Below are 27816 nucleotides of genomic sequence, written 5' to 3'. Positions count from 1 at the left end.
CGTGGAGGGGGATTCCCTGCAGCCTCCCAGCCCCAGGGAAGCATCAGCAGGCTGAAGATGCAGTGCACAGCTTCATTTGCTTCAAGGCTCTGAGGATGATGATAGGTTTTTTTTTAAAAAAGTTAAAAAAATAAAAATGAGGATAACCTGATAACCGTTATTTCAGGAGAGGAATTAACTCTTAGGAAGAGAGCCTGGGACCAACTGGGAAAGGAAGCCCACAAAACCTGTGGCTAACACCATCATCCTTCCTCCCGTTACTAGCCGCCTTCTACCCTCCAAGGCTTCCCTAGTTTGTATAAATCCCCTTCCCCATGCCCTGACATCGTGTAGAAGTCCTGCAGAACGCCACATACCCAGGGTCACAGACAGAAACGAGATTGTTGAGCGCTAGCTCTTTGCAACCATTATGCACAGTGCACCATATAGTGATAAGCACTGGCGAAGCTAACATTTGGCAAGGTTAGCTCAGACACCGACCGTTACCTTTTCCAGGTTAATCCTCCAGGAGACAGAAACACCTTCCATTGTTCCTAATGGCTACAGGCTAACACACTGTTTTTCTCAGAGCACTTTAACAAATTCCCCAGGAAAATGCAATACCATGCTTATATTGGCATACGGCACGGAAAATAAAAAATGCTGCATCTGGAAAGCAAATCTCAATCAATATTAATGACAATGTCACTATACGTGATTTTATTCCTCGGTTGTCTAGTACTACAATCTAACAACAATATTGATTAAACTATTAAAAATGTACTGCATATGTCACTAATACATTTTCATTGCAATATCTTCATAAAAACAGCAGATAAAATTTCTACACCCACAAAAGTTTTCACTGTCAAATCATAAAAACTAATTGATCCTTTACAGGTTTCTGTTACTAAACTGATAACGAAGGGAAAAAAGAATAAAGCAAATAAACCTTGAATAAATAGATTTTATTGTAGCGGAGTAAACAAATTACAGTAGCAACAACAAATACAAACTCTTTTCATTATGTGAAGGCAATTTGTTATACTTAACTCCACTACATTATTAAAAAAAACGATTATTGCTTCTGCCCGTTATAAAAAGAACAAGAGGCACACTGACAAGAGTAGCAAAGAAAAGTTTTCATCGCTTTTTCAATTCATTTCATCCTGTCTATGTGCATGGGAACTTCAAAATAACATTCCAAATGTAGATTATAGCAACTGGTTAACAATCCAAATATCAACCCAGCAAAATTCCACACTGATACAATAACTTCTACATCAAAGGAGGAAGAAGATATTATCAACTACATTATTTTAGGATTTTTCCAGAAAATTGGATCTTGATATATATTTCAAATGTCAAAATTTCAGCTAAAATATTGCTAAAATATTTTTTAAAGTTTTGCGCAATAAGATTATTTCAGGTTTTGACTTCCAAATATTTTTATACCATTTATAAAGATATTTTCAAAATGCAGTTACTCTTACAATGATTTTGTTTAGAAAACATTGTGTTTGATAATTTAAACAGTCTATCAAAAATAAATACAGAACTATGCAGAGTGTTTTTTAGGCAATTCAGGCACATACAGTCATGGTTTGGCAGAATACCAAAAGCATGTACAAATGATAAGCTACTGAAGACTAACACTACGTAGAATCCACAGGGTTTATTTGGAGTCCTCACCTTGTGCACCACCTTCCTCAGCTGTCTTATTTCTGGCTAGGTCCCTGTATGTTCCCACTGCTACTCGCTCTCTAGATGGTCCAAGCTCTTGCAGCTGTTTTCTCTGCGTGGTTTCTAGTTCTTCCAGACGCTTGCGAAGCAGGGAAAGCTCTCTTTGATGCTGTTCCTCCTTAAAATCAATAAAAGTTGCTGTATTACATTTTGCACACCTACATACGACCAAAATGAGCAACTATTTCTTTATTATTATTATTATTATTATTAATGGTTTTAAAATAAAAACTGTGAAGGGCAGAATGCTGTTACTCATTAGATTCCACCACCATCCCAAATTTTAGTGGATATCATTCTGACATTCAAGACAAATAACAGCCGCAAGAAACGAGCACAGGCATTCCTTCTCTTGGATGAAGATGCACACTAAGCTGAGGCCTTACCTCACCAAGAATCAGTAAAGTCTGCCTGGCCAGCCTCAATTAGAGAGATTTTTCCACCCTCAGAAGCTCACCGGGGTAAATAAAATGCTTTCAAGCACACAAGAAATCAAGCGCAGCAATACTAGTGTTTAATTATGAAAGGATGGTATGATACAAACACTATGGGATATCTTGTCCAACAGGTGCCATTTAAAGCCTCTCAGGAGAGGGACAAACTACAGACAGCAGGGTTAAAACTGCCTGTTTGTGGCATTCTGTAATGTATCCTCTGTCTTTAAAGAACTCCTTCCTATTGTGAGGAAGGGAACACCGAAAGGTGCATTCCGAAGAGTTTTCCTCTTTTCAAATAGCTAAAGCTCCTTCCTTCCTTAAGACTAAGGTCTTCAGTGAAGGACTGTTCTAATACCCCTCTTTTGTCATGTTATTTTTTCACATATACATGGTAATACATCACCACCTGAAGGAGGGGGAAGGACACTTCGGGCCCAGGAGGCAAGGCAGATGATGACGTTACACTGGCTGGATTGAGCGATGGTATGTTAGGATTCAAAATTAAACTCCGGAACTCATTGTGTCGACGTTGCAAGTCCTTCAGTCTCTTCTGGAGGCGCGCATATTCTTCGTAGGAGACATTCTGCCTGCAGAATAAGAGATGTCTTATTGCTCAGAACCTTTATTATCACACCACAGAAGCGTACCTCTCCATGAGCACTCTGCTGTTCACTGTCCCTATGAAGGCAAACTGTATTCCGGAAGATCCTGAAGGTGGAAGATCTCTGAATATTCTTCAGCCTAAACATCTCAGAGTCTCTGCACACACCAACCTACCAGCTGCATTACGGACTAGAATTTACATGAAATAAATTAAGCTTTTAATAGCATTCACAGTAGTGAGCCACATTAAATTAATTATTTGAATCATGCCCTCCATGCTCGCTCAATGAACAAAAAAAGAAAAGGAGCTTGTCTTTCAAGGAGGATGTTAAGTCTGTTTCCCTTGCCATTCTGAAGTCTTTTTTTCTTTCTGGTCTTCCATTTATTTTCACATACTGTGCCTTCAACTCCAACACTGCTTGGCTCACACCTTTTTCTTTTTTTTTTTAAACATAAATTCCTTCTTTTGAAGGGATTCCTGCAACAGCATCTATACACTCTTCAGATATTTTTCCTCCATTTCTGCCTGAAGAATCAACCCTGCAATTGTCTTATAAACTCTTAGCTGTCCACAAACACAACCATCATAGATGGACTCCATCCAAAGAATTCTAATGCTGAAAATGCCATTAGATTGGCTCCAGTTAGTAAACTAAGTGGCGTAGGTACTTCATATTTCTAAGTCAGATTTGGGCCATAAATAATTTTTCAAGGTAAGCAAAATGAATGTTTATTACCTATTTAACACATGATTTTCTTTTTCTAGTTCTTCTATCTTGGCTTCCAGAAGTTGTAGTTTCTCTTGCATCCTCCTTTGTTTATTATCATTGAGCGTCTTTCTCTGCCAAACAGACATTTCAAACAAAGCTAAGTAACGCCTTGGTATATGAGGTTCTGTAAAAATTAAATCCAGACTGCACGTGGTTTAATGTTGTGACAGTTTTTAGGAATTTTCCTTTCTTACTAAGCAGTGCTATGCTCTTAGGAGGTTCTGAATCCCTGGGATAGGAAACAAAAGAGATGGGAAATAACCCAGAGCTATGACTGAAAAATGCACGGTAGGTCACTCGTTGGTCGATGACTAACTGTATTAACACACACTGGCTGTGTAATTACAAGAATCATTCCTTAAATGACCACGTATAAACATGACAAAAAACCTGTACACTTTATTCTGCGGCTTTTTTTTTGCTCGTATTGACCTCAACTTCTAACGAGCTTAGAAACTCCCTGTAGGTTTCATAATCAGTATACGAACAACGTATAAAATTGCCAACTAATCTTGAGCTTTTATAAACAATTAATCATTTTCTTCGTTTCAAGCTATTACATAAAAAGCAAGCTTAGAATATGAGGGGTACCGCACTGCAACACAGAACAGATGGGTCACACATAATCAAGGAAAAGGAGAACAACATCCATCTGATACCTGAAACATCATCCTTACTAATCAAGGACTCGACCTTAAAATAACACACAGAAATAACATTTAAATACACACAGGAAACCCTCACAAGATCTTTGATGGCACTAAAACAAAGTTGCCAGTCATAATATTCTTTTGCATATCGCTTCGACATGTTTTTTGCTAACCCTGAAGAACCTGATGTACTTTATTGTTATACACAGGAGATTGCAAATAGACTTGTAATATTAAAACAATTCTAGCTGGCCAAAGCAATGCTGATCTTTTCATAAACATGATCATTCATAAAGGAAGAGCCAACATGCCTTTTTCTGAGCAACAGCAGCTCGACATAGCTTGTTCTTTGCTTCATTGTATTTCTCCTCTTTCTCTGTGATGCGCTGAGTAAGCATGTGCTTCTCCTCCAGCCATTCAATACGTTTGTATTCTAAAGTCCTTAGAAAAATCAGGTAAAAAGATCAAAATGTTATATAGAAAAAGCAGTGTTTTGGATTATGGCCTTAAGGCTCTTAAAATAAATGCTTCTTTTCACAATTTCTACGTTTATATACTGAAGCTTCTGATTTCAATTTGATTGTGCCCAAGATTCACCAAATTTGAACCTGTGCATTAACGTAATCCTAGGTTTTGTTCAACCTCGAGGCAAATTCTGAAAATTAATTCCAGTAAGCAAGTTAATTGTAGGCTGCTTCTTGGTTGGCTTGTTGCCCAACTGTCCAGAGAACATTTCTAAGTTCAAATCAAATAATCACACTGGAGCACAACGTTAGACAACTATGCCAAGTGTCAGTTGTCACAAGGGCTGACAACTGCCTTCTGCGTTTGGGAGGTGAGATCTAAGGGAGTAGCGTGCTGCCCTGTGTGCTCTGCTCCTCTGTAACAGAGAAGTACAGACTCGACTGTTGTGTGCTCCCGACCAGAACAAACACCAACGTAACAGGAAGCTCCCACAGATACGGTTCCTAGACTACATCCCAGCTGAACCCACACTGCCACCAAAATCTGTAATTTGTTTAGATTTTTGCATGGTTAAAACATGTTAAAATTAGGCTGTGCTCCCTAGCAGTGCAAAGGAAAGGAGCCAGCTTCTCGTCTTGTTTGTTGTGGTTATCTGCACTGTGGGTCAAAGCAGAGAAATAACTGCCTATTTGACTGTGCTATTATATAAAAATCAAATGGTGAGATTCTGTGCAGCAGTTTTTAAGAAATGCAGTCCAGGGATTGGTATCAGTGCATCCATACCACTCTGGTCTTGGGCTGATGCAGTTTCCCTGCAGGGAGTCTGAATGAATCTCCATACATTTCTCACCAAACATCCTTTACCTTCCCTGCAGTGAAATTATTATGAGTCATCCACTCTCAAACCAGAACCAGGATCCTGGCCCTGTTGATATCCATAATAGTTCTTTTAGCAGATCCAGGGGGGATTGTATCTTCCTATTGACTATAAGTAATTATTACTACCCAGGAACCCAAGAGTTTTCTCAAAAAGCACTGCTTAACGTTAAAAGAATTTCAGCTGAGACGGTAGTTAAAAAGGCCCTGAGTTTTTGTTTGTTTAAAGAAATGCCACTAATATTGTTCCTGAAACACTAAACAAGTGCCTACTTGAGTTCATCTCTCCTCTTTGTGAGTCTTAGTAGTTTGCCTTTGGCTTTTTCTCATTTCACGTTTTCATTTCCAAGCCTAAGCCAGACACAGCCAACTGCTTTACCTACTCATGGCCCAACTAGCATTATCTCAACTTATCCAAAACTGTATATCTCGGGCCTTCTTATCTTTTGGTCCTTACTTCACTTCCTCTTTAAGCTATGTTGTTTTGATGCAACTTTACCCTTGGAGTTCAAGCTCAAAAGAATTATTGAACTGAGGAAGGAAGTTGCATCACCCACAGAGTCAGAAGAAAAATGGAAATGTACCAAGGCTCCCGGGGTAAGACTGGGAGGACTTGCATGTAGGCTGCAAAGCTTCTTAATTTCTGCAGTATTGGACTCGGTGCATCTCCCATTAACCTACAGATTTATAAAATCATCTCGGAGGACTGCCAAGCTCCTGTCACTCCCCTCCCAGGAAAACTGACTCCTGACTGATAAAAGATCTACATCCCATGAATGTGTAAATGAGTGATGGTCTCACTCAAAATATGGATACTCCTTCCTGAAGTAAACATCCAAAGTATTTAACATGCTACCGACACCTGAATTGATGGCATTAAAACACAGCACGCTATGGTCCTAATGCAACAATATCTTCAAATGTTAAACTGAAAAGCAATACTTGAACCAGTGACAAGAGTGCAATTGCAATAGCAATCCATAGCAAAGAAGGATTTAAAATATATATATATATGTATACCACATGGCACCTCTTAGAAGTTTTCTATTTGACCTGGAACACTGACTCTCTTAAACACCCACAACACAATAACCCATTAAAAGTTACACATCTATGTGGTTATTAGGCTAGGAAATACTGAACAGCTCTTTCATACCCACTGACAAATTAATCTTTAAATTCCAGGAAAACATTCATTACTGGACTGGCTCTGGACAAGATTTGGTTTCCTTTAGCATTTTTTAGCATGTTTTGATTGTATGTGGTCAAGCGTGTGTACTAAAGTAAAGCGATTATTTTTCATTTTGATGGGAGCAACTAGTAGACACTGAATAGGCTTTTTTTTTTTTTGCCTCATATCAGCTAAAAGTATGTGGTGAAAGGGAAAAAACATATACACACATATGGACTGGGTCCCTGAAATCTTATCAAAGCACAATATAACACACAACCACTTTTTTTTTTTTTTTTACTCTTCATGCTTAAACACTCTTAACACTCTTAAAACACTACGTGCAAAATTCTGGATCTACTCTAAGTAATAAGTTTGATGTTCACTCTTTATAAAATGAGATCCTATTTCTATTAAATTGTGTATTTCATTAGTCAATAGTAAATTGTAACAAATATGAATGGAAACAAACTCCTATTTTTGAAGTTATCACAAGCAAAGCTTTTACATATACTGCGTAACAGATAACAGAAGCTATGGCTTTAAAAAAATAAGCAATTGTCTAGTATTTCCTGTTCACATTTAATTTCAGGCTTTACTCAGAATCCACAATGCATACTAAGTAAACCATGTGAAAGCAATACAGGCAATATGAAAAGTAAAGCCAAAAATGAAATAAAATTTACTTCTCTGTTTCCAGTTGAGCTTTTTCTGCCTGAGTCCTGGCGTTTTGACATTCTTGTCTCAGTCTTTCTATTGTTTCCTTCAGCTTCTGATTAGAATCCAGCAAATCATTTTCTGACTGAGAAAGTGAAGCAACTTGGAGTTGCATGTCTTGAATTTGCTATAAAAATGAAATTTTTCCATTTGAGAAGATATGCACATAACTAACAATTAATTTTGAGATACTGAGAACAAAATGCAGACACGAACTGGCTGCATGAATTTACATAAAACTATCTCATTGTTCCCTTTCTTCTTACTTAACAGCTTCTCCAGAAGTTTTACAATAAATTACTATTAGACAAGGAAGAAATTTTCTATTGTAGTTGAAATACGAAGGAGAAAGGGAGACAGGAATCCTCAGTCTTTGATGTGTCCCCTAGAACTAAGAGAATCTTTTACACCCTAGAGCTGAACAGGACTAGAGCACCACGCCACGTTGATCAGCCTAGCTTTGGAGCTACCCAGACTCTTCTCTCTCCTAACACACAATGCTGACTCCAACCGTGTTACAGCCCTCAATGGCTGTACCGACAGTTCACAGAAGCAAGTAATTACAGAGTCTGAGAAGTCCAATCTCTGCAGTCAGCACAGAGCAAGGCCGATTGTTCCTCTTTTCCTCTCCCCACTCACAGATACCCCACTTTCTAGAGCAGAAAAGAAAATATTAAATTGACCTTCAGGTAGCACCCAGGTTCCAGATGACTTCAATGCACACCTATATTCTTGCCTACTAGGTAACACTATGGGTGAGCAGGAGTTAAAAGAATTAGGTTTTATTTCCAACACTGCCATCAATTCACTTTGTGATAGAAATATACCACTTTACACTAGTTTATTCATTTATCAAACATCTGTTAAGCACTTGAAGAACCTCAGATGAGAGATGCAGTATAAATGCAGAGCATTACCTAGAAACAATTTATAAGTTTCCATGGAAACTGAATCTCCAGTTAAATAGTGCATAACCGTTTTCAATATACCAGTCCATAAACATTCAGCTTTGAAATCCTTGATACCTAAAAAATGCATGAAACGAAAAGCTGTAATCCATTTATGAAGGCCCACAAAAGCATGACTGATTCCTGTACACCTTTTTTTTTTTTTTTTAAATATCCGTTGAATACATTTTGTCCCTTGGGGGAAAAAAAGCCTTAAGAATTCAATTTGATCTTCAAATACTGGACATGGTAACTGCAGGAAAGACTGTATTTCTCTATAAAATATTACAATGCAGTAAACTCTTACCTGTTTTAGATCGCCGCTTTCACGTTTCTTCTCTTCTAGCTCCTCTGCTTGCATAGCTTGCTGTTGAATTTTTAATCTAAAAATTGTATAAAATACACTTATTTTAATCTAATTAAAATATTGATGTTAGAAGTCAGTACAAATCAGCCTGGCAACAAAATATATGGTATAAATATTTAGCAGCCTTTCAAATTAAGTAATTAAAAATCTATTTTTATTGATTATTAGATTTCATATAGTAGTAAGAAATAGGCTATTTGTTTGTTTTTGTAGTATGACTTTTATTCATTTTCTCATACTGATCTTTATATAAATACTGTAGCAAACCAACTTCAATGAGAATTATAATAGCCAACTCAGAAAGATATCTTATTAGGGTCCCAGTTTGCCAGTTGATGATATGGTGCTATTGTGGAAAGAAAATTTCCACAAAAAAATTTCCAAAGAAAATTTCCTTTTAACACTGGGTTTTTCTGAGCAGCCAACATGGACCAAATTTTAACAAAGGTAATGCAAAGTTACTTCTTAAAAATGTTCATTAAAATTGTAATTTTTGTTAAGGTTTGGATAAAAAATGTTAACTTTTTATAAACAGCATTTTTTTTTTCTACTGCCATCTTTTTACACACTGCACAAGATCAATTGTTTTATTCACCATAATGAACACTTTTGCACCTGTAAATAGTTAACTTTTATACTGACTACTGTAAAGAAATTAAGAAAAAAATTGAGAAATTTGTTTTAAGGTTAGAAAAACCACTACCGCAGACGCTGAAGTTCCTTTTTGCTAGATTCTTCTGCCAGCTGTACAACACGTAGCTTCTCTTCATACTGATCCTTTTCAGTTTGTCTCCAAGTATCTTGTTCCAGTTTCATCTTCTCTAGATCAGCTAATCTGTTCTCAAGTTCTAACCTGAGATATTAAACAATATTTACAGAAGAACATGACAAAGTGCCAAGAGTTTATTACTAAGAATGACATTTAAATAAGTTACTCAAAACATTCTTCCCAGCCCTTTTAGAAGTTGAGCAATAAATCAACAAACATACTTTTCATCTTGTAAGGCTGCAATTTTTTCAAAAACTTCCTCTTTAGCAGCTTGCACTTTACGAATTAGCTCTCGATCCTTTTCTACTAAAAGCACCTTATGACGCTCAACAGCTGCCTTAAGAATTTCCTTGTCTGACAGCAATCCTACAGTATACATTAAAAAAAAAGTTAAAATGTCATTATTGATATCAACCTGATGAAATCCATTAATAGTATAACTTTATAAATTGCAAAAAGGGAACTAAAAATCAGAATTCACATGATTGAATGTGAATGAATGAAAGAAATGAAATGACAGACAAAAGAGAGAAGACCTTTCGTATAACAGCAACATTTCAGAAAACTTTTGAAGAGTAACCACTGCACTGGAATCCTTGTCTAAGAAGGGCTTATTATTTTAATATACAAATGTAACAGTTGGTTATTATCATAGATTTAAGTTCGAAAGTTATTTCTAGTACACAGTTGTGTATGGCTAAAAAAGAGTCCCACAATAGCTAAGAAAAGGTCAAGCAACGTGTTATTTTTGCAGAGGACGTTACATTTACAGAAACCAGTAACAGGTTACCATTGAAATTAATAACCTGACTACAGCAAATCTCCCATTTTAATCCAGTCATACTACCAAATTGTTCACTTCTAAAATTGTGACTCCACACAAAGGAACAAATGATGCACATGGTAAAACTCGTAACCAAGGCATCTGTGTTCCACAGGCAAATAGGTAGACAAGTTATAACAATAACTCCTGGTTATTGAGCTAATTCGGTGTTACAAACCGGATTCCACAGCCAGCTTCAGGTTGGCTCAAATCTTGTCTGTACTTCACTTCATACTTCATAGGGTCCAACATTGTTAGTTTGCATTAAGTGCATTGTTGATACAGAAATCAGCACTTGGTTGCTCTTGGAATACTTAACAGTAAAACAAACCAACAGAAATAACTGTTCCAGGAGGAAGAAGGTACCATATTGAGATTATGGTAAATCAGTGAGGACAGTCCACTTAAAAGCTGTGCAGTGATTTAAATTATCAGCAACTGGTACTAGAAAGCTTTGTTCTTTTCACTATAGAAGACTATTACACATTGCCTACAGGCTCAGATGTATTAGGTAGTTTAGACCATTGCCTATTTTATTTAAAGAACAAACTAGATTTTGTTTCACATGACAGCCTAACCCATTTTTTTTTCCGTTCCATGGATTCAGAAGCAGAAAACAAATAAAACACTGAAGCCTTATAATACTTTAAGGTTTCAAGCACAGTGCAAAGGGCTGTAGAAATAGACAATAGAGGAAAAAAATGCCCTAGAAGGGACGTGATTTGAAACAGATTATGTGTAATTTGTATCACAAATCCATTAATTTACATAAATGCAAGTCGTTCTGTATCTGTCCTTCATAACCTGTGTGATAGATCAAGTGATAGGACACAATTATTTCAGATAAAATTAATTTTTCTATCTATCACCTAGACCAGAAGCAGAAGATAAAGATTGCCGGGGAATGTTTAGAGGAAAAATAACTGTAGTATTCTAACTGAAAGTTACAAAAGAAACCACTAGAAATTAATTGCACATTTTACCATCCATTTCACTTTGAATCTTGTTTCTCTCTCTTTCTGCTTCACTTTTTGTTCTTGCTGCCTCCAGTTTGACATTTGTTACTTCTAATTTGTGTGAATGTTTAAGTTCTTCTACCTAAGAATTAGAAAAATAAAAAATCCACTGAAAATAAATACATACGTATTTGCAGCTTTACTTGAAGTTGTTCAGGCGATACTTTGCTAACAAGAAGATCTGTGAAATACGGTAATTACCCTTATTTTAAATACACCTTTGTATATATTTTTCCATCCACTGTTTTTCTGAAAGCCATTCTAGAATATCCAGTCTTGCAGATAATTTTTAAATGGCGCTTATATGGATACTGCAGCACTACATTTATTGACATGATCTGGTTCCCCAAATGAAGATTGGTATCATTGCAGGCTTTTATTTCTTCCTTAAGTCAGACACTGAAAACTAATGGATGTATTATCAGTTCTCTTGAAACACAAGGTTTGCATATTCCCTGACGAAGACATTAAAGCGCCCAACTACACTATCCGTTCCGGGAAACAAGCTTTCTGACTATGGGCACGTATTTCATCTTTAACCAGCCAGTTATTACAATCTAGTTTATTACAAGTTATTACAAGTCTAGAAGATATTCTTTACAAAGATTTGCAAACAAACGTTCAGGGTTGCCTATGAAAACTGTTTCTGAGCAAATACTAGACATTCTCCAAGCTAGCCTGTGACCACTGGCGTATTTCTGAGAAGACTATTCATTTGAACTCTCTCGTTATGACACTGAACCAATATTGCATAAGACCCTGACGCCTCACTAACTCAAGCATTAGCATGTCAGTTTGCTCATACCTCACTTCCGACTAAAAATCTCTGAGTCAAACTAAAATAAAGTTAAATGTAATCTCCCTGGAGTAAAACAAAGCAGGGGTATGCAAAACCAGGGTATCCATTGCTTCCCCTAAATCATTTCAATTTGATAACCACTTATCCCTTAATCACCCTTGACCTCCTGGAGTGCTACACTACTTTCAAAGTCGAAGTCTTCATAGATTTAAAGTGCATTTTAAATTAAATACTTCTCTGCAGCTATGACATACACATCAAACAGCCTCATAAAAGCAGTCTTAAGAATATCAAATCAAAGACAATTACTGCTTGCACAAAAACTTTTTTTTATAGTTTAGGCATTCGTACACAGTAATTACACGGTCAATGAGAATTAAATACCTAGAGGAAAGCACTTATATTGAAAATCCATTCACAGTGACAAATGTAATTACAACCTGCTAGCACATGCAAGTGGCAAAAGGTTAAGAATGACATAGTAGCTTATTAAGTAACTACATGGTGGATTTGGTTGCTTAAATATGATGTTGAGAACATCTGAGGGCAACTTGGAAAGATTTAAGGTGGCTTTTTTAAGGCACAAGATTTGCAACACAAATGCGTGCCCCTCTGTTCAGCAATGAGTTTGAGTGGGTGCAGAAGTGTTTGGGGGGATGGGGATGTTAGTATATAGAAATTGTTTTCTACTTTCATCCCTTCAAGAAACATCATCATTTTCTCCTACTTCTGGAGGTGTGTAGAGACCACCAGCTGATACAAAAAGAATGGTGATGATTAGATATTCTGATAGGTCATTGATCTAAAAATGTTTAACAAAGAAGTTTCATCCTCCAATTTATTATTCATGTTACACAAGTTTGAGACATTGAATACCAGCATATCCTATCCTTATGGTAAATTTGAACTTTTTGGATTAAGGACCAAAATGAAATACTTCACATTCATAAATGTAAAACGTGTCTTGAATGAAATCTGAGGTTGCTGAAGAACAACTATGGAAGAAGGTGAAGGTTTTTTTCCTGCATGGTATCTTTTTTGAGACATATTATGCCTGTGTTGTCTGTCATACCCATACAGTGCACGTCAGTGTTAATTTGGAGAATATTTAGAAATGCAGGATAGCTTTAAGTCAACACAGAGCTTAAAATAGTTCTGCATTCAACTATACATACAAGACCAAAGCTACTGGCTTTACAGTTAGTTCAGAAATAATTAAAGCCTTTCTAAAAGAGTGAGAAAACACAGGACATTAAGTTTGCTACCAAGAACTGACAAATGTGCTAAAAATGATCATCCAACATTTTCTCCAGAAAGGGCAGGATGAGAAATAGCAGAATGCTAACATTTATCCTGGTACCTATTTCATTAGGAATGAAATATGAGTATGCTGACTCAGATTTACATAAAGCAATAAAACTATTCTGCAACATTTGAAGGTAAAACAATTTACTGGTGCTTCAATTTGGCTTATTCATTCAAATAACCACATACAAAATTACATAAAGGTCTGTCTTTTGTATATTATGTAGCTGAAGAGTAGATGCAACCAGATAAAACTCTGAATCTGGCATCCATACCAATCTAATTATTCTGAAATACTAAATATCAATGCCAAGTTTCTTATTAAGCACTTTCAGGTTTTCTCTATACTAGAAGCCTTTTGAATTTTATTTTCACCTAAGTATTTTTCTAAAAAATTCTCCAAGTTGTCAAAAAAAGTGCACAGAAACAAAACAAAATCCCTTAGATATGGTGCCGATCCAACAGCTAAGATACTCAAACTTTGTAAAACAATAATCCACTTAAAATGATACAATGCAGCGCTGTACAGAAACGTTTCTGTACAAGCTATGCTGGCATTAGCCCAAGGGGAAGGCTACACAACTGTCTCACTTGTAACACAACCTAGATCTCAGCAGTGATTCTGATGCAGATTGCTTCCTGTAGCTAACATAGCCCGGTCCGAGGATACTTAAAAATAAAAAAATAAATAAAATAAATCAACAAGCCATACCTCAACTTAAAGAAAGGAAAAAAATATCTATTTAGAGTTCCATTGCACTTTACAGAGGTTATGAAAAAAAACTTTATACAGGTTAGAAATGTTTTATTTGCAGTCAAATAAGGCTGGCTATCTTCACGAGTATTAAAAACCTGAAGACACCTCTTTGAGCACTATTATGTTTAGAAAAAAGACCTAGAATATAAAATAAAAAGAGTATAACCTCAATCTTTAAAGATGCTCCTAGAAATGAAGTTTTTCCTGTGAAGTCACATTCTATATCTTCCAAGTGAAATTGGGGAAAAAAAATTCCAAACCTACTTTAAGTCACCGAAGAAAAATGTTGTTATTTTGTTTATTAATGTTATTAATGTTTATTTTGTTATTAATTATATTAATGTTTATTCTTAATGTAAAATACGAACAGAAACTTAAACATGATATGAAAAAAATGTATATTAGAATATCATAATAGCACTTACTTTAGCAGTTAAGGAATTGACTTCTCTTTCAGATTTGTGAAGTTTGCTCGTTAAAAGAATGTTTTGCTCATGACTCATCTGCAATTCTTTCTCAACTCGATCAATCTGTTGTTCAGCTGACTTCTTTTCTGCCTTGAATAAAGGAGGTGGTTGTTACATTTTTGGAGCAAGGCTAATTCTAGCTACTGACCTGCATGGTTCAATTGATCTGGGCTTCAGGATATTAATGACCTTTTATAATAATTATACCTAAAAATATTTAACAAGTATGTCAACAGCACGTTCCAATACAATAAGGGTTTTGTATTTTACTCAGAAGTAACAACAGCTTTTATTAACACTGCCTGCACAGAATCACCCACATTGTCTGTCAATCCTACTTGAGAAGGCAGAGCTTAGTTAGGAGGCAGCACATGTTCCTACTGGTAAATTCCTACTCGGCTCTAAACACCGCTATCATCAGTGTGTAAGTATTATAGGCTCAAGACCGTGAGATTTACTGAAGTATCAAAAAGGCAGTACAACCTAGGATTTCACCTTAATTTTTCCAAGCTAAATTACCTATTTCTGGCAGGGTCTTTTAAAGTTTTCTAAATGAAGAATATTGTGACACTTTTTAAGTTGGGATCAGAGCACTTGACAGAGATCCACAGCGTTTTGTAACAAGTGTATATAGCACTTATAAAGTAAAAAGGAAAATGAACCATGCATCTTTATGTTGCAGCTATCTAAGAAGTCTACACAGAAAGACTCGCTACCTAGACAGGCAGCAAGACCTGAAGACCACAAACGAGGAATGCAGAGGAACCCTGGGAAATATAACTGGTCAGAAATACCAAAGGTTCTTCAAAGGGCAAGCAAAAGCCAAAAACTAAATAATTATGGCAATATGTTGGAGAACAGAGAGACACAGGTAAAAAGATTAAAAACAAAAAGAATTTTTGAAAATTAAAAACGTACCGTAGCAGATTATTAACATCTTGTCACCAGTTTCTAACTCCAACTAAGTGACAAGTGCTGACTTGAACACCTTTTTGACTGTATATATGGTATCACTCACGTGTTTAGAAGGAAGATCGATTAAAATCTCTCAGGTAAGCTCTCCGCCTTTGCAAAGCTAAATTGGTAGTGAGACTGCAATGTACCTGCACCTTAGTTTTAAATCTGAAATTTACAAAATTCAAATTGTGGATTCAATAGCAAAATTATCAGTGACCTCAGTGACAGTTCTATTAGCTTAAGTGTTATTCTCACTACTTTCTACAAGGAGACGAAATTAAAATTTTTTTTAAAAATCTTACCTCTAGAGACCTTGTCAGAGTCTGCATCTCAGCTAACTGTCGGACTTGTATTCTTTGAACACTTTCTGCTTGTGCACCACAATTGTCTCTTTCAGCTCTTAGTTCGGCTACTTCTGCCTCTAAGCCTTTTAATTTCTGATAGAGTTGTGCCTTTTCTCTGGAGAGTACTTCCACACGTTTACTGTCCCTTGTGGGATCAACACTGAGCAGCTGATCATGGAGTTCTTCTTTATCTTTCTCCAGCCTTGCAATCTGATCGATGTTAATTGGAAAAAGAAAAGCCTTTACATTGATTACGTGTCAGACAGCAACAAATACAGTGATTGACAATTCAGGAAAGTGCAGCAGCGTGCATTTAAGAATTAAGAAATTATATTTGCATTTGTATTCTCTCAAAATAGGACAATCAACAGGCCCAGTAGTCAGCCCCTTTTTTGGCTTTAATTTTCACTGATAAGGCTTGTCCTCAGATGTCCGCGAACCACCTAGCAATCTGTGGAAGTAAAGCAGTACCCGGAGTAGAGGAAGAAAATGTTAGGGATCATTTAACCCACTGGACACACATTAGTCCTTGGAATGCACCCAAGCATTTTGAAGGAACTTGCTCGTATCATCACAAGGCTATTCTCTATCATCTTTGAGAGGTCATGGCAACCCAAGAAGCTCCTGAAGACTGGAAAGAGGCAGATGGCACGTCCATCATCAAGAAGGGCAAAAGGGTCAAGAAGGAGGACCCAGGTAGCTGCAGGAGAATCAACTTCACATCAGCCTCTGGGAAGGCTGTGGCACAAATCCTCTTAACATTGATTTTTAAACCCATGAAAGACAAGACAATGGAAAACAGGGTTTATCAAGGTCAAAACACGCTCAGCTTATCTCTCTCCTTTCTAGGACTGGCATTGCAGACAAGGAGAGTGCAGTAGATCTTGTATACGTTGATTTTAGCAAGGCTTTAAATGCGATCTCCTATAATCTTCTCTCCCTCACCAAATTGGTGAGATATGGGCTGAATAAGCATATGATACATTGGGTGGAAAATTGGATGGCTTAAAGTGTGGTGATTAGCGATGCAAAGTTCAGCTGACTACCTGTAACTGATGGAACCTTTCTGGGGTCAGTATAGGGTCCCATACCGATTGATGTCCTTATCAACGACCTGGATGACAGGAGTGCAAGTTCAGCAAGCTTGTGGGTGACACCAAACTCAGGGGAATGGTCAATACGCTTGAAAGCGGAACTGCTCTTCTGACTGAAGGAATGCACCGACTGGAACCTCAAGTTCAACAAGAGCAAGTACACAGCAATGCATCTGGGATGGAGTAACCCACTGCAACTGTACAGGCTGAGGGCAGCTACCTAGGAAGCAGCTACACAGAAAGGGAGCTGGGTGTCCTTGTGGACAGTTGCACTATTAGGCAGCAGAGCGCCCTCGCAGCAAAGACAACCAACGGACTCCTGGAGACTAACAAAATCACTGTCCCTGAGGGTGTTCAAGGTTGGACATGGTGCTTAGGGACATGGGTGACATTGGTGGTAGGGGGATGGTTGGACCAGATGATCTCGAAGGTCTTTTCCAACCTTAAGGATTCTATGAAAAGAATAGCCAGCAGGTCCCCAGAAATGATCTTCTGCACCCTTCCAGCTGTTTTAAGACCACACCTGGTGTACTGTTTCCAGAATCCATGATAGTCAACATGAACTGGCCCTGTCAGACAGAAAACAAAGCAAGTTCCCAAGGCAGTGCGATAGGTATGAACTAATCTTGAGACTCTAACTAACAAACACTATAAATATATAGATCCCAGAGTTTCACACTAAGTTACATAGACAGAATGTACTGTGCAGACTGGGGCCAAAACAGTAATAAAGTACAGTACAAAAGAGTTCTCTCCATATTTGGAAACCGTATTCCCAACTCTGATCTGCAGCACTGTTGTTATGAATTTAATCAGTGATTCCTATGGAGCAATGCCAAATTCTGCAGCATATACCCTCAGAATCCCTTTTATGAGGGGATTGAAGACTTACCACATGACACGCCCAAGCCAGCATTTAGGAATTAGGATGTTTGTGTAGTACCCTTACATTAAATGGCATGGGAGGTTAAAAAGGTTCTAAATAAGCGAGAGAAACTAGACTACATTGTGCCCTGGGCTCCATCTAGGCAATTCCATGTTCTCTAAGTGTGTTGGTTAGCAGCAGGACTAGCACAAACCCAGCAAGCCCACAAGAGAGGCAGGGTGTAGAGCAGCATGGTGGGTTAGCTCTGTGAAGGACAAGTGTTCTGTTTTTGATGCACTGCATTTGTGAATTTGGACTGATTTGAAAGCAATGATTGCCTTTGATTTGTGCCTCACGTTGGGACTAATACATTCTAATTTAGCATCTTGAGATATGCTCTCAGACAAATACTTAAATGAATATGCAAATCACATATGCAACACTCATTTACACTGCTGCATATATTTAAAACACAAACTGGCAATTTATTTAGCTACACATTTCAAAGTCCAGTTCTGAAACAAAGAAGTTATGGATTGTTTATTCAAGAGTTAACAACTGAAATAAAGATACCAAAGTTTTTAGTATTCTTTGAACTATCTATCAAAGACTGAATCACAGAATGCTTTGGGTTGGAAAGGACCTTAAAGATAATCAGGGACACCTCCCACCAGACCACACTGCCCAAGGCCCCATCCAGCCTGGCCTTGAGCACCTCCAGGGATGGGGCAGCCACAGCTTCTCTGGGCAGCCTGTGCCAGTGCCTCACCACCCTCTGAGGGAAGAATTTCTTCCTAACATCTAATCTAAACCTATCCTCTTTTAGTTTAAAACCGTTACTCCTCGTCCTATCACTACACTCCCTGGCACAGAGTCCCTCCCCAGCTCTCCTGTAGGCCCCCTTTAGGCACTGGCAGGCCGCTGTGAGGTCTCCCCGTGGCCTTCTCTTCTCCAGGCTGAACAACCCCATCTCCCTCAGCCTGTCTTTGTAGGAGAGGTGCTCCAGCCCTCTGATCAGCCTCGTGGCCCTCCTCTGGACTTGTTCTAACAGCTCCAGGTCCTTCTTGCACTGGGGGCCCCAGAGCTGAACACAGGGCTCCAGGTGGGGTCTCACAAGGGCAGAGTAGAAGGGTACAGTCACCTCCCTCGCCCTGCTGGCCACACTGCTTTTGATGCAGCCCAGGATACGGTTGGCTTTCTGGGCTGCAGGAGCACATTGCCGGCTTGTGTTGAGCTGCGCATCAACCAACACCCCCAGGTCCTTCTCCTCAGGGCTGTTCTCAATCCATTCTCTGCCCAGACTCTTTCTGTGCTTGGGATTGCCCCAATCCTGATGCAGGACCTTGCACTTGGCCTTGTTGAACCTCATGAGGTTTGCATAGCCCCACCTCTCAAGCCTGTCCAGGTCCCTCAGGATGGCATCCCTTCCCTCCAGAGGGTCAACCACACCACAGTTTGGTATCACTGCCAAACTTGCTGAGGGTGCACTCGGTCCCACTGTCCATGTCACTGACAAAAACGTTAAGCAGCACTGGTGCCAACACCAACCCCTGACGAATGCCACTCATCACTGATCTCCATTTGGACACTGAGCCATTGACCACAATTCTTTGAGTGTGACCATCCAGCCAGTTCCTTACCCACAGAGAGGTCCATCTGTCAAATCCATGTCTCTCCAATTTAGAGAGAAGGATATCATAGGGGAGAGCATCAAATGCTTTGCACAAGTCCAGGTAGATGACATCACTTGCTCTTCCTCTACCCACCAGTGCTGTAACCCCATCTTAGAAGGCCACCAAATCTGTCAGGCATGACCTGCCCCTAGTGAAGCCATGTTGGCTGTCACCAGTCACCTCCTTTTCCATGTGCCTTAACATAGTTTCCAGGAGGATCTGCTCCATGATCTTGCTAAGCACAGAGGTAAGACTGAATGGCTTGTTCCCTGGGTCTACCTTTTTCCCTTTTTAAAAATGTGGGTTATGTTTCTCCTCTTCCAGTCAGTGGGAGCTTTACCAGACTGCCACGACTTCTCAAATATGATGGACAGTGGCTTAGCAACTTCATCCGCCAGTTCCCTCAGGACTTGCGGATTCATCTCATCAGGTCCTATGGACTTGTGCACCTTCACGTTCCTTAGATGGTCCCAAACCTGAGCTTCTCCTACAGTGGGCAGTTCTTCATTCTCCCAGTTCCTTCCTTTGCCTTCTGGGACTTAAGCTGTGAGGCTAGAGCTATTGCCAGTGAAGACAGAGGCAAAAGAGTCATTGAGTACCTCAGCCTTCTCCATATTCTGGGTATCCAGGTCTCCCATTTTCTGCTTGAGTTTGGCCAGGAGCTCCTTGTTCAACCATGCAGGCCTCCTGGTGCTTTTGCCTGACTTCCTCAATTTAAAATTAAAATTTCTATCACTCACAACTTATTAATTTCATGTCTCAAATTCTATCAAAAATGTGATTTTAAAAAAGCATTTAAGCAAAGCTACTGGCTGTCATTTATCAGCAGGCAAGTCTACTCTAACTTATAATAGCACAAATGATATTGCAACACATCACCAAACAAGCCTACAGAGACAGCCTTAGGGTTAATTCATAAAAGCGTTTTGAGAATTACAACATCAGAAAGAAGTATTACATTACAAAATGGTGTCAAACTGATAACCCATCAAGTGGTTTTGTCATCAGATACAATTTAAACTAACATAACATTCTATGTACCTCTGCCTCATATTTTATTTTCTTCTCTTCTAAAATACGTGCGTGTTCTTCCTTTTGATGTTCAAATTCTGATTTCAGAAAAGTATGTTCATAACGAAGTTTGTTAAATTCTGTTCTGTATTTTTCCACTTCCTGAGTTAGACAAAAAAGAAATCAGTCCAAAGTTTTCAGTTTTATTTCTCTCAAACATCCATGCAATGCTCCTGTCACTTCGTAAGTTTCATTTGTACACATGAATCCCTCCCCCTCCCTCTTCTAGGGTTTCAACCTCCACTGCCTAGGGCAACAGTAGGCAAACAGTACCAGCCAGCCAAAGGAAAGTCATACTTTGATCCCTCTTCAGTTTTAATTTCCTAAGGTTTTTAGAAACAATTGCAAACTGGTTATTACTACTCTAAATGAAATAAAATACTACTAAATACTCTATACTTACATTTTCTAGTTTCCGATAACGTTCTGTCATAGGAGATTCCAATTCCTGCTGTATTTGTGCTTTTAACAGCTCTAATTTCTGAGGAGTTAGGACCTTAAGACAGAAAGGTATAATTAATAACCAGTCATTCATTTATTTACAGTGTGACAGGCCAAATATCCAGTAATAAAGTACTTCAAGTATGGCTTTAAGAATTCTGCTTAATTTTCTATTTTTCTGAAGAATTTCTCAATGGTAGCTACAGAAGCAAAGAAATGTGATATTAGCAATCTAAAAGTATTCTGGGAAGATAATAATGTTGACATTTAAAATGTCAGCATTCACTGGTAGAAGCAATACAAATGTCAATCAGTGTCTGGGGATCCTTTGTTAGATGCTGTGTTTGTTTCCTAAGAACTACGTCCTGCATCAGTTTAGGGAAACAAGCAATTATAGAAAATGTCATCCAAGTGATCTTAAATGTTTTGGGTAGGGATTTTTCTTTCTTGGTTTGTTTCCTTTTTAGGATGAAGAAAGTTGCCATCATGAAGAGAAACAAATACCTACTTCTGTAATCACTTATGCTAACAGGCATCTAAGTTCTCCAACAGGGCAGGTGATTTTCCCCGTAACAGGAAAAGAACATGCATGGACAGAGACTGAGGGTCAGACCGAGGAGCTTACTATTAATGTAGTACCTAACAGAATTCAGAAGATTCAATTAAACAAAACAATTTCATCCTATAGGCACTCTAAGGAAGAAGCATTACTCAGATTGGGCAGGTTTCAAGATACCTGAAATATATTCAAGCCAAGTGTATGCCTGTTACAAACAAATATAAACATGGCCCTGTGCCAGGATTGAAACACATATTAAGCTCTACCAGTAAGTTGCCTCACCTGCATCTTCAGTCTCTCCAACTCTTGTGTTTTACCCAACAACTCCTCTCTATATTCAGCAAGAATAAACTGGAATTTTTCATGTACAGTCTGCTTTTCAACTAACAACCGCTTCAGTTCATCTTGTGATTTTGTATATTCCTCCTGTAACCTGCAAGGTAAAATATAAATTTATTTTATATTTACCTTCCAAATTAAAGCTTGGAAACCTCATCTTCAGACGCAAAAAATAAGAATATCAAGTTAGAACTAAGAATTTAATACCCTCATCCTGTAACATATTGAAAACTTATCCCATATTTACAAACATATAATGTATTTCAGAAACCTCACCTACAACGTCTTAAGGTATTTTGAATTGTTTTTTCTAAAGTGAACAATGCTCAAATACGTCCTTAAATACACAAATAGCTAACACACACAAACTCCCTTCCACCTAACATTTTGCTTCATCTTTTAACAGCTGTAATGAAGAAACCTGCTTAAATTACTGTACCTTATATGTTCTGCCTTTATAGTTTGATAATTTGCTTTGTGGTGCTCACATCGCATTTTTTCATCAATCAGAAGTTTTTGTAATTCTTGTGAATTAGCCACATCGCCATTTCCAGCCATGGGAGGAAGGAGACTGCCCAAAGCATCCATTTTATGGTGACTGTTCACGATGAGTATTGAGAGGACAAAAAAAAAGATGAACTTATAACAAGTCTACATCGCTGTGCACCTTTTCAGCTGACATCCCAGGAGATCGGGTCACCTGACAGAAATACAAACCCATGTAATTAGCAATCAAGTACATTCACACCTCAAAGACTTCACATGCTACTTTTGCTTTAAATACAGAAGAATCCGAGCTCTGCCGTAACTCATGTTAGAAATCCCCTACTGAAAGGGCCACTCTTCTCTGCTCATTCTACCTGCCCTGAAATGTAGTAGCTGTCCCGGGGACACAAGACAAAGTTAAATCTGGAGATTATTTGAGTCAATACAAAATAAGCACAAGCATCTTCAACCACCAGGCCACACAAAATGTTATTTTTACTTATGCTGCACACTGAGAATCAAACCCTGATGTTAATTATGCCATGTTAACTAGGATTCAAGCAGAGGTCACAGACATCAGATATGAAGTAGTAAAAGCTGTTTGTCTCACAGTCTGTCGCACTATCCTAACACGATGTGCTGCTCCACACACCATCGTATCACCTCGAACCGGAGATAATTCTCACTGTTGAGCTCCTATCAAGCCAGTTCTGAAAGAGTTATGATTTCATGGGCTGGTATCTTCCAGATTGTCCAAAGTTTATCTCTGAAATACATCACTGATACATGTCACTTCTAGTTTTTGAAGTTTTTCTGGTGGTTTCTTGTGACCTTTCCAGCAAGAGTTTTGCTAAATGTGACAATCTCAGATGGGTGTGAGAAAGCTGCAAATCGCCAGATGCTGAGAAATGAGGAAGTATTATAACATGCGCCTCATCAGTGCTTTTCGATATTAGAAACAAGGCACTGCCTTAGACTGGTTATTGCTGGTGTTTCTAAAGGATCTGGGGGAGGGAGGACTGCAACTGAATTTTAGGGAAGTTATAAAGCTTTGAAACCAGCTAGCCTGCCGCTTTAGCTTTTGGCAGTACTGGACTGGTGCCTAAGAACTCCATATTTGCAGTGCTATGCAAAAAAAAATAATGTTAAATCTCCAGCATCACTGCAAATACCTAGCCTCCTTCTCAAACATAGTTGAATACATAATGCTTTCTAGTATTCTGCTCTTAACATCTCTCATGGGCCTACCTTAGGCACTTACCATTTGATTCTATAAACCCCTGAACTACAAGCAAGATGAAAATTATCCTCCATATAGATAAATAAGCACGGCACGTTTAGTGCCCATTTTCTTCCTCCACTACCATGACGGTGAAAGGTCAGGGGAAAGCGTTCCTATACCAGCACAGGCAAGGTGACAACGGCGATTTCTTTTATCCTGCTTTACTCAAGTTTGCTGAGAGGATAAGGAGGAGGAAATGCTTCTGAAGCAGCATTACAAAGACACCAAAAAACATGGAGTTTTCTGACAACTAATTGACTAACAGAAAACAATAAATGGAAATGCAACCATTTGTAATTTCAGCCCCAAGCTGCTGAAGGTGGGAAATGCATCCTCTCCTCACAGCTTTTGCTACTATCAAAAAGTCCACAGATTATAAAGCAAAAAAACACATATCCAGTTGTGTGCGCACCTGCCTAAAGATCGCACATAAAAGAAAAGAGGACTGAAGAAAGGGGGTAAAAGCGTGGCTTACAAATCCGTTTCACACATTCAAAAACCTAAGCAGTACGCATTTAAGGGAGCAAAACTATTTGGGCTTGCAGGGACATCTAGTGGCAAACTTCATGATTTACATTCCCAGTGACAACAGAACAGTACCAGAAATTTCATTACTTTATAAGATCTCTTTCCTTGAAACCATTGACAGCAACTTGTGATATTTAGCCTACACACTTTCTTACAAGTAAAATACCTTTCTTTTTTTCTTCAAAACAAAATAAGTCCTCACAGAGCTGCAAACACTCAACATTGTCTCGGCCCTATAAATAGGGTGAGTACCCTACTACCATGAATCTCTTCTGTACTAGTGGCACTTTCTCATAGTCGATGAATAGACCTAAAATATTCTTCAAAATTACGCAGGACTACATATAATTTTTTTAAGAAATACTTTACAGGAACACTAGTTAAACCTCCTTCTTCCCTTGTAGACCTGTTCAAGGAGTAGAGGACCATAAAACACACTTGAAAGAAACTAAAACCCCAGCATCTCTAAAATTAATTCTCCACCTACAACATAACAAAGCTTGGTAAATTTACAAAACTGCAAACTTGTATCAACTGCCCCAAACCCATACTATGCAATCGTAACATCATTTTGTCCAGGTACACAAGGAAAGGTATTGGTGCAGAGTCCTGAAGTCCAGGTTTTGCACACTTAATACCTGAAATTACATAATATACATATATCAATAGATAAATATGGGTTAATATCTTTGGTAGAACGTCCAGCTAAGTGAAGTAACTCGACTACATTTCCAAGAGCCACCTTTGTTCTGCCTTTCTTCCCCAAAGAGCTATTTTCATACAGAAAAATATTGTTTAAAGACCTACCTCACAACTCTCTCTCCGTTATATCTACACATCATGAAAGGACTTTTCTTCTTTCACAAATTTTTGAGCTATAACATTTTAAATTTTGTTTCCTACAAGCACTTAAAATGGTGAGAAAACTTGCATTTAGAGAAAAACACGAAGATGCCGCTATAATTTCTGAACACCATGGCCTCCTTCTTGCTTCCCTGGCACAGCCCAGCTCCAGGACTCCAGCACGTACCAGCCTGGGTGACACAACTCGCTCACAGCTCTTCTTTCCATACCACGGCCATGCTAACGCACACAAATTTACCGTGGTTGAACATTGTTTTAAGCGGTTAAATTAGATGCTACTCTGAATGGAATTTTGCAACGATTGCTGCAAAGTCTCATGGAACAATAAACTATTTGTCTGGAAGAATAAGTGAGACACTCAAAGGCAGCAGAGCCTCACGCAAGTGACTCCAGACACTACTGCTCTGCTTAAGGGTCTGTAGAGTCTGAGCAGATAAGGAGCTGATGAGAAACCATAACCCACTTGACAGCTCCCTGTCAGCAGGAATGGGAGGTTGCATTCCTCCTTCCTTCATCCTCATTCCTGGAACTGCCATTCACCAGACCCTTCTATGAACTGCTTTAAGTCAAGAAGCCAGCAGTTAAACAAGTGGAAAACACTCAATAGATTCTTTTCTTGGTGAGGCCAGTGAGTCATTCCAGTACGTGGAAAAACCCAACAAGCCACAGAATCAGTGAGAGTAGGCAACTGGTACTGGCTTGCACAAAGAAACAAAGAGACAAATAAGGCGGTGGAAGGAGGAGCACGCCTCTCTTCTTCCAGGAGCAGAGAACTGTCACATCAGGAGTTCAGATGTTCATGTGGTCACAGCCTTGGGCTAGACACTTGGCTTTTTGACAAAGTTAGGTTAAATTAACCCTACCTTAAATGACTATGCAACACACCAGAGGTCACACTTCCCATAAACACCAAGCAAATAAAAAAAAGCAAAGCAAAGTTATATATCGTTTGAGAAATTAGACTGTATACTACTCTAACAGTTTATATTTTACTAATCCAGCAGGTTGTGATAGCCAAAGTAACCACATTTAAAAAATTAAAAAATAAAATAAAATAAATACTGGAAAAAAATCAGCAAAACGTGAAAACCTTTATTATAGGAATCTCTATAGTCTGGGTAACTGCTCAGACATCACCGTTGAGAATCCAGTGAAAATAAACACTTAATACTTCTGCGTGCCTAAGCGCAGAAATTTTGGAGAACACCTCTATGACTTGTAAAACACATCAGTCTCATTTCAACTCTCACTTCTCTCACAACACTGTCAACAATCAGGCATATTAAGGTATACCTGGTCTAGCGGGAGGTGTCCCTGCTATGGCAGGGGGTTGGAACCAGGTGATCTTTAAGGTCCCCTCCAACCCAAACCATTCTATGATATATGATTTCACAGTGCCCATCTTCATGCGTGGCACACGGGATTACTCTTCCTATTTCTGTCTTACACTAGAAATAGGGTTATTTTTGTTAGATAAAAAACAACAAACAAGGTTATAAGATAACCCAGGATTAAAGTTTTTGCTTTAGCCACATACACTGGTAAGTCAAGCCACTAGCACTTCCTGATCAAACTGAAACTTTTCACAGGAGTTACATTTGGTAAGTCTCCTAGCTGCACTCAAGAACAATTTGTCTACATATGCCAGGTAGGTTTCTCTTTTTTTTTTTCCCATGACAAGAGACACCTTTAGATACAGATGAGAAACTTCTCCTCACTAAAATCTCATTCAAAACTGTAGTTGGACAGAGATGCAACAGATCGCTGTTTGTCACACACAGTTGTATAGTCCACAAGCCAAGTTACACTTCCCCTGCCGTTGACAAATGATTTTTCATATTGACTTAAAAACAGAGGCATTCAGTCAGGACTTATGTCTCATGTTAGCCTATGTGCCCTACACACCTCCTGCAGGCAAACACGACAATATTCACCCCACCGTGCGTGCGGCCCACGCATGCAAAGCGAGGAAAGCCCGTGTGAGGAAAAGGAGCCCCCAGGACGTTTTGTTACTGTCACCTTCCCTACCACCCATGCACGCAGGAGCCCGGGCAGCGCACGGCACTCACACGGGCGTCACGCACCCGAAGGCGCAGAGCGGCGCCCAGCACAGGCTCGCTGCCGGGGCAGGAGGCACGCCGCGTACCCCCAGAGCCGCGCCCGGCCCGGCCCGGCCCGGCGGCCGCTGACAGGCCGCACGCAGAGGCTGTTACCGGCGGGCGAGGACGGCCGCTCCCCGCAGCCCCCGCTCGGCGACCGGCACCGGCGCGGGACCCGCGGAGCTCCCCCTGCGCCCGGCGTCCCCTCAGCCGGCAGCCGTTTAAAAATGGCGCCGGCAGCCCGCGGGGCGCGGGGCGTCCTGGGAGCAGCGCGACGGGGCGGGACGCGGCGGGACGGGGCGGTGCAGTCGGGGAAACGGCCTCGCGCGTGCGTGGGGGCGGTGGGGTTGGAAAAGCCCTCCCAGGGCGTGTGGTCCAACCCCCCGCCTCCCAGCGATGTCACCCACCAAACCGTGTCCCTAAGCACCAGGCCCAGCCTTTCCTCGAACACCCCCGGGGACGGTGACGCCACCACCTCCCTGGGCGACCCGTCCCAACGCCTGACCGCTGGTTCTGAGAGGAAATGTCTCCTCATTTCCAGCCTGAACCTCCC

At 39.3% G+C, this 27816-nt stretch overlaps 1 protein-coding gene across 12 annotated transcripts; it reads right to left on the bottom strand.

Moving 5' to 3' along the window:
• Positions 1-932: 932 nt before the first annotated feature.
• Positions 933-27497, bottom strand: CEP83 (centrosomal protein 83). 12 transcript variants are annotated; one of them, XM_040557288.1, is made up of 17 exons: positions 27378-27497; positions 22444-22704; positions 21948-22098; positions 21069-21161; positions 20636-20767; positions 20194-20298; positions 15921-16172; positions 14620-14751; positions 11301-11415; positions 9716-9860; positions 9429-9578; positions 8666-8741; positions 7381-7538; positions 4494-4623; positions 3500-3603; positions 2563-2746; positions 933-1840 (listed from the first exon to the last, which is right to left on the bottom strand). In XM_040557288.1, the coding sequence occupies exons 2-17, from the start codon at positions 22590-22592 to the stop codon at positions 1655-1657; spliced, it is 2262 nt and encodes a 753-aa protein (XP_040413222.1). In that variant the 5' UTR covers positions 22593-22704; positions 27378-27497; the 3' UTR covers positions 933-1654. The 12 variants fall into 12 exon arrangements, with proteins under 12 accessions (XP_040413222.1, XP_040413207.1, XP_040413196.1 ...); XM_040557273.1 differs by having other exon boundaries at positions 27249-27391; XM_040557262.1 differs by having other exon boundaries at positions 27234-27379.
• Positions 27498-27816: the final 319 nt, after the last annotated feature.

This window comes from Cygnus olor, chromosome 1 (genome assembly GCF_009769625.2).
Source record: "Cygnus olor isolate bCygOlo1 chromosome 1, bCygOlo1.pri.v2, whole genome shotgun sequence".
In the NCBI taxonomy this organism is placed as follows: Eukaryota; Metazoa; Chordata; class Aves; order Anseriformes; family Anatidae; genus Cygnus; species Cygnus olor.
The sequence above is the reverse complement of the archived record's forward strand: the minus strand, read 5'-3'. Positions and strand labels throughout refer to the sequence as shown.

Bases quoted from the DNA above. Each gene is read 5' to 3' on its own strand.
- CEP83 (XM_040557288.1), bottom strand. From the start codon at position 22,592: ATGGATGCTTTGGGCAGTCTCCTTCCTCCCATGGCTGGAAATGGCGAT. The intron at 16,173-20,193 runs GTACTCAATGAC...AACATCGATCAG, and splicing joins AGAATATGGAGAAGGCTGAG to ATTGCAAGGCTGGAGAAAGA. The intron at 8,742-9,428 runs GTAGTGGTTTTT...TACAATTTTTAG, and splicing joins AAGGAACTTCAGCGTCTGCG to ATTAAAAATTCAACAGCAAG.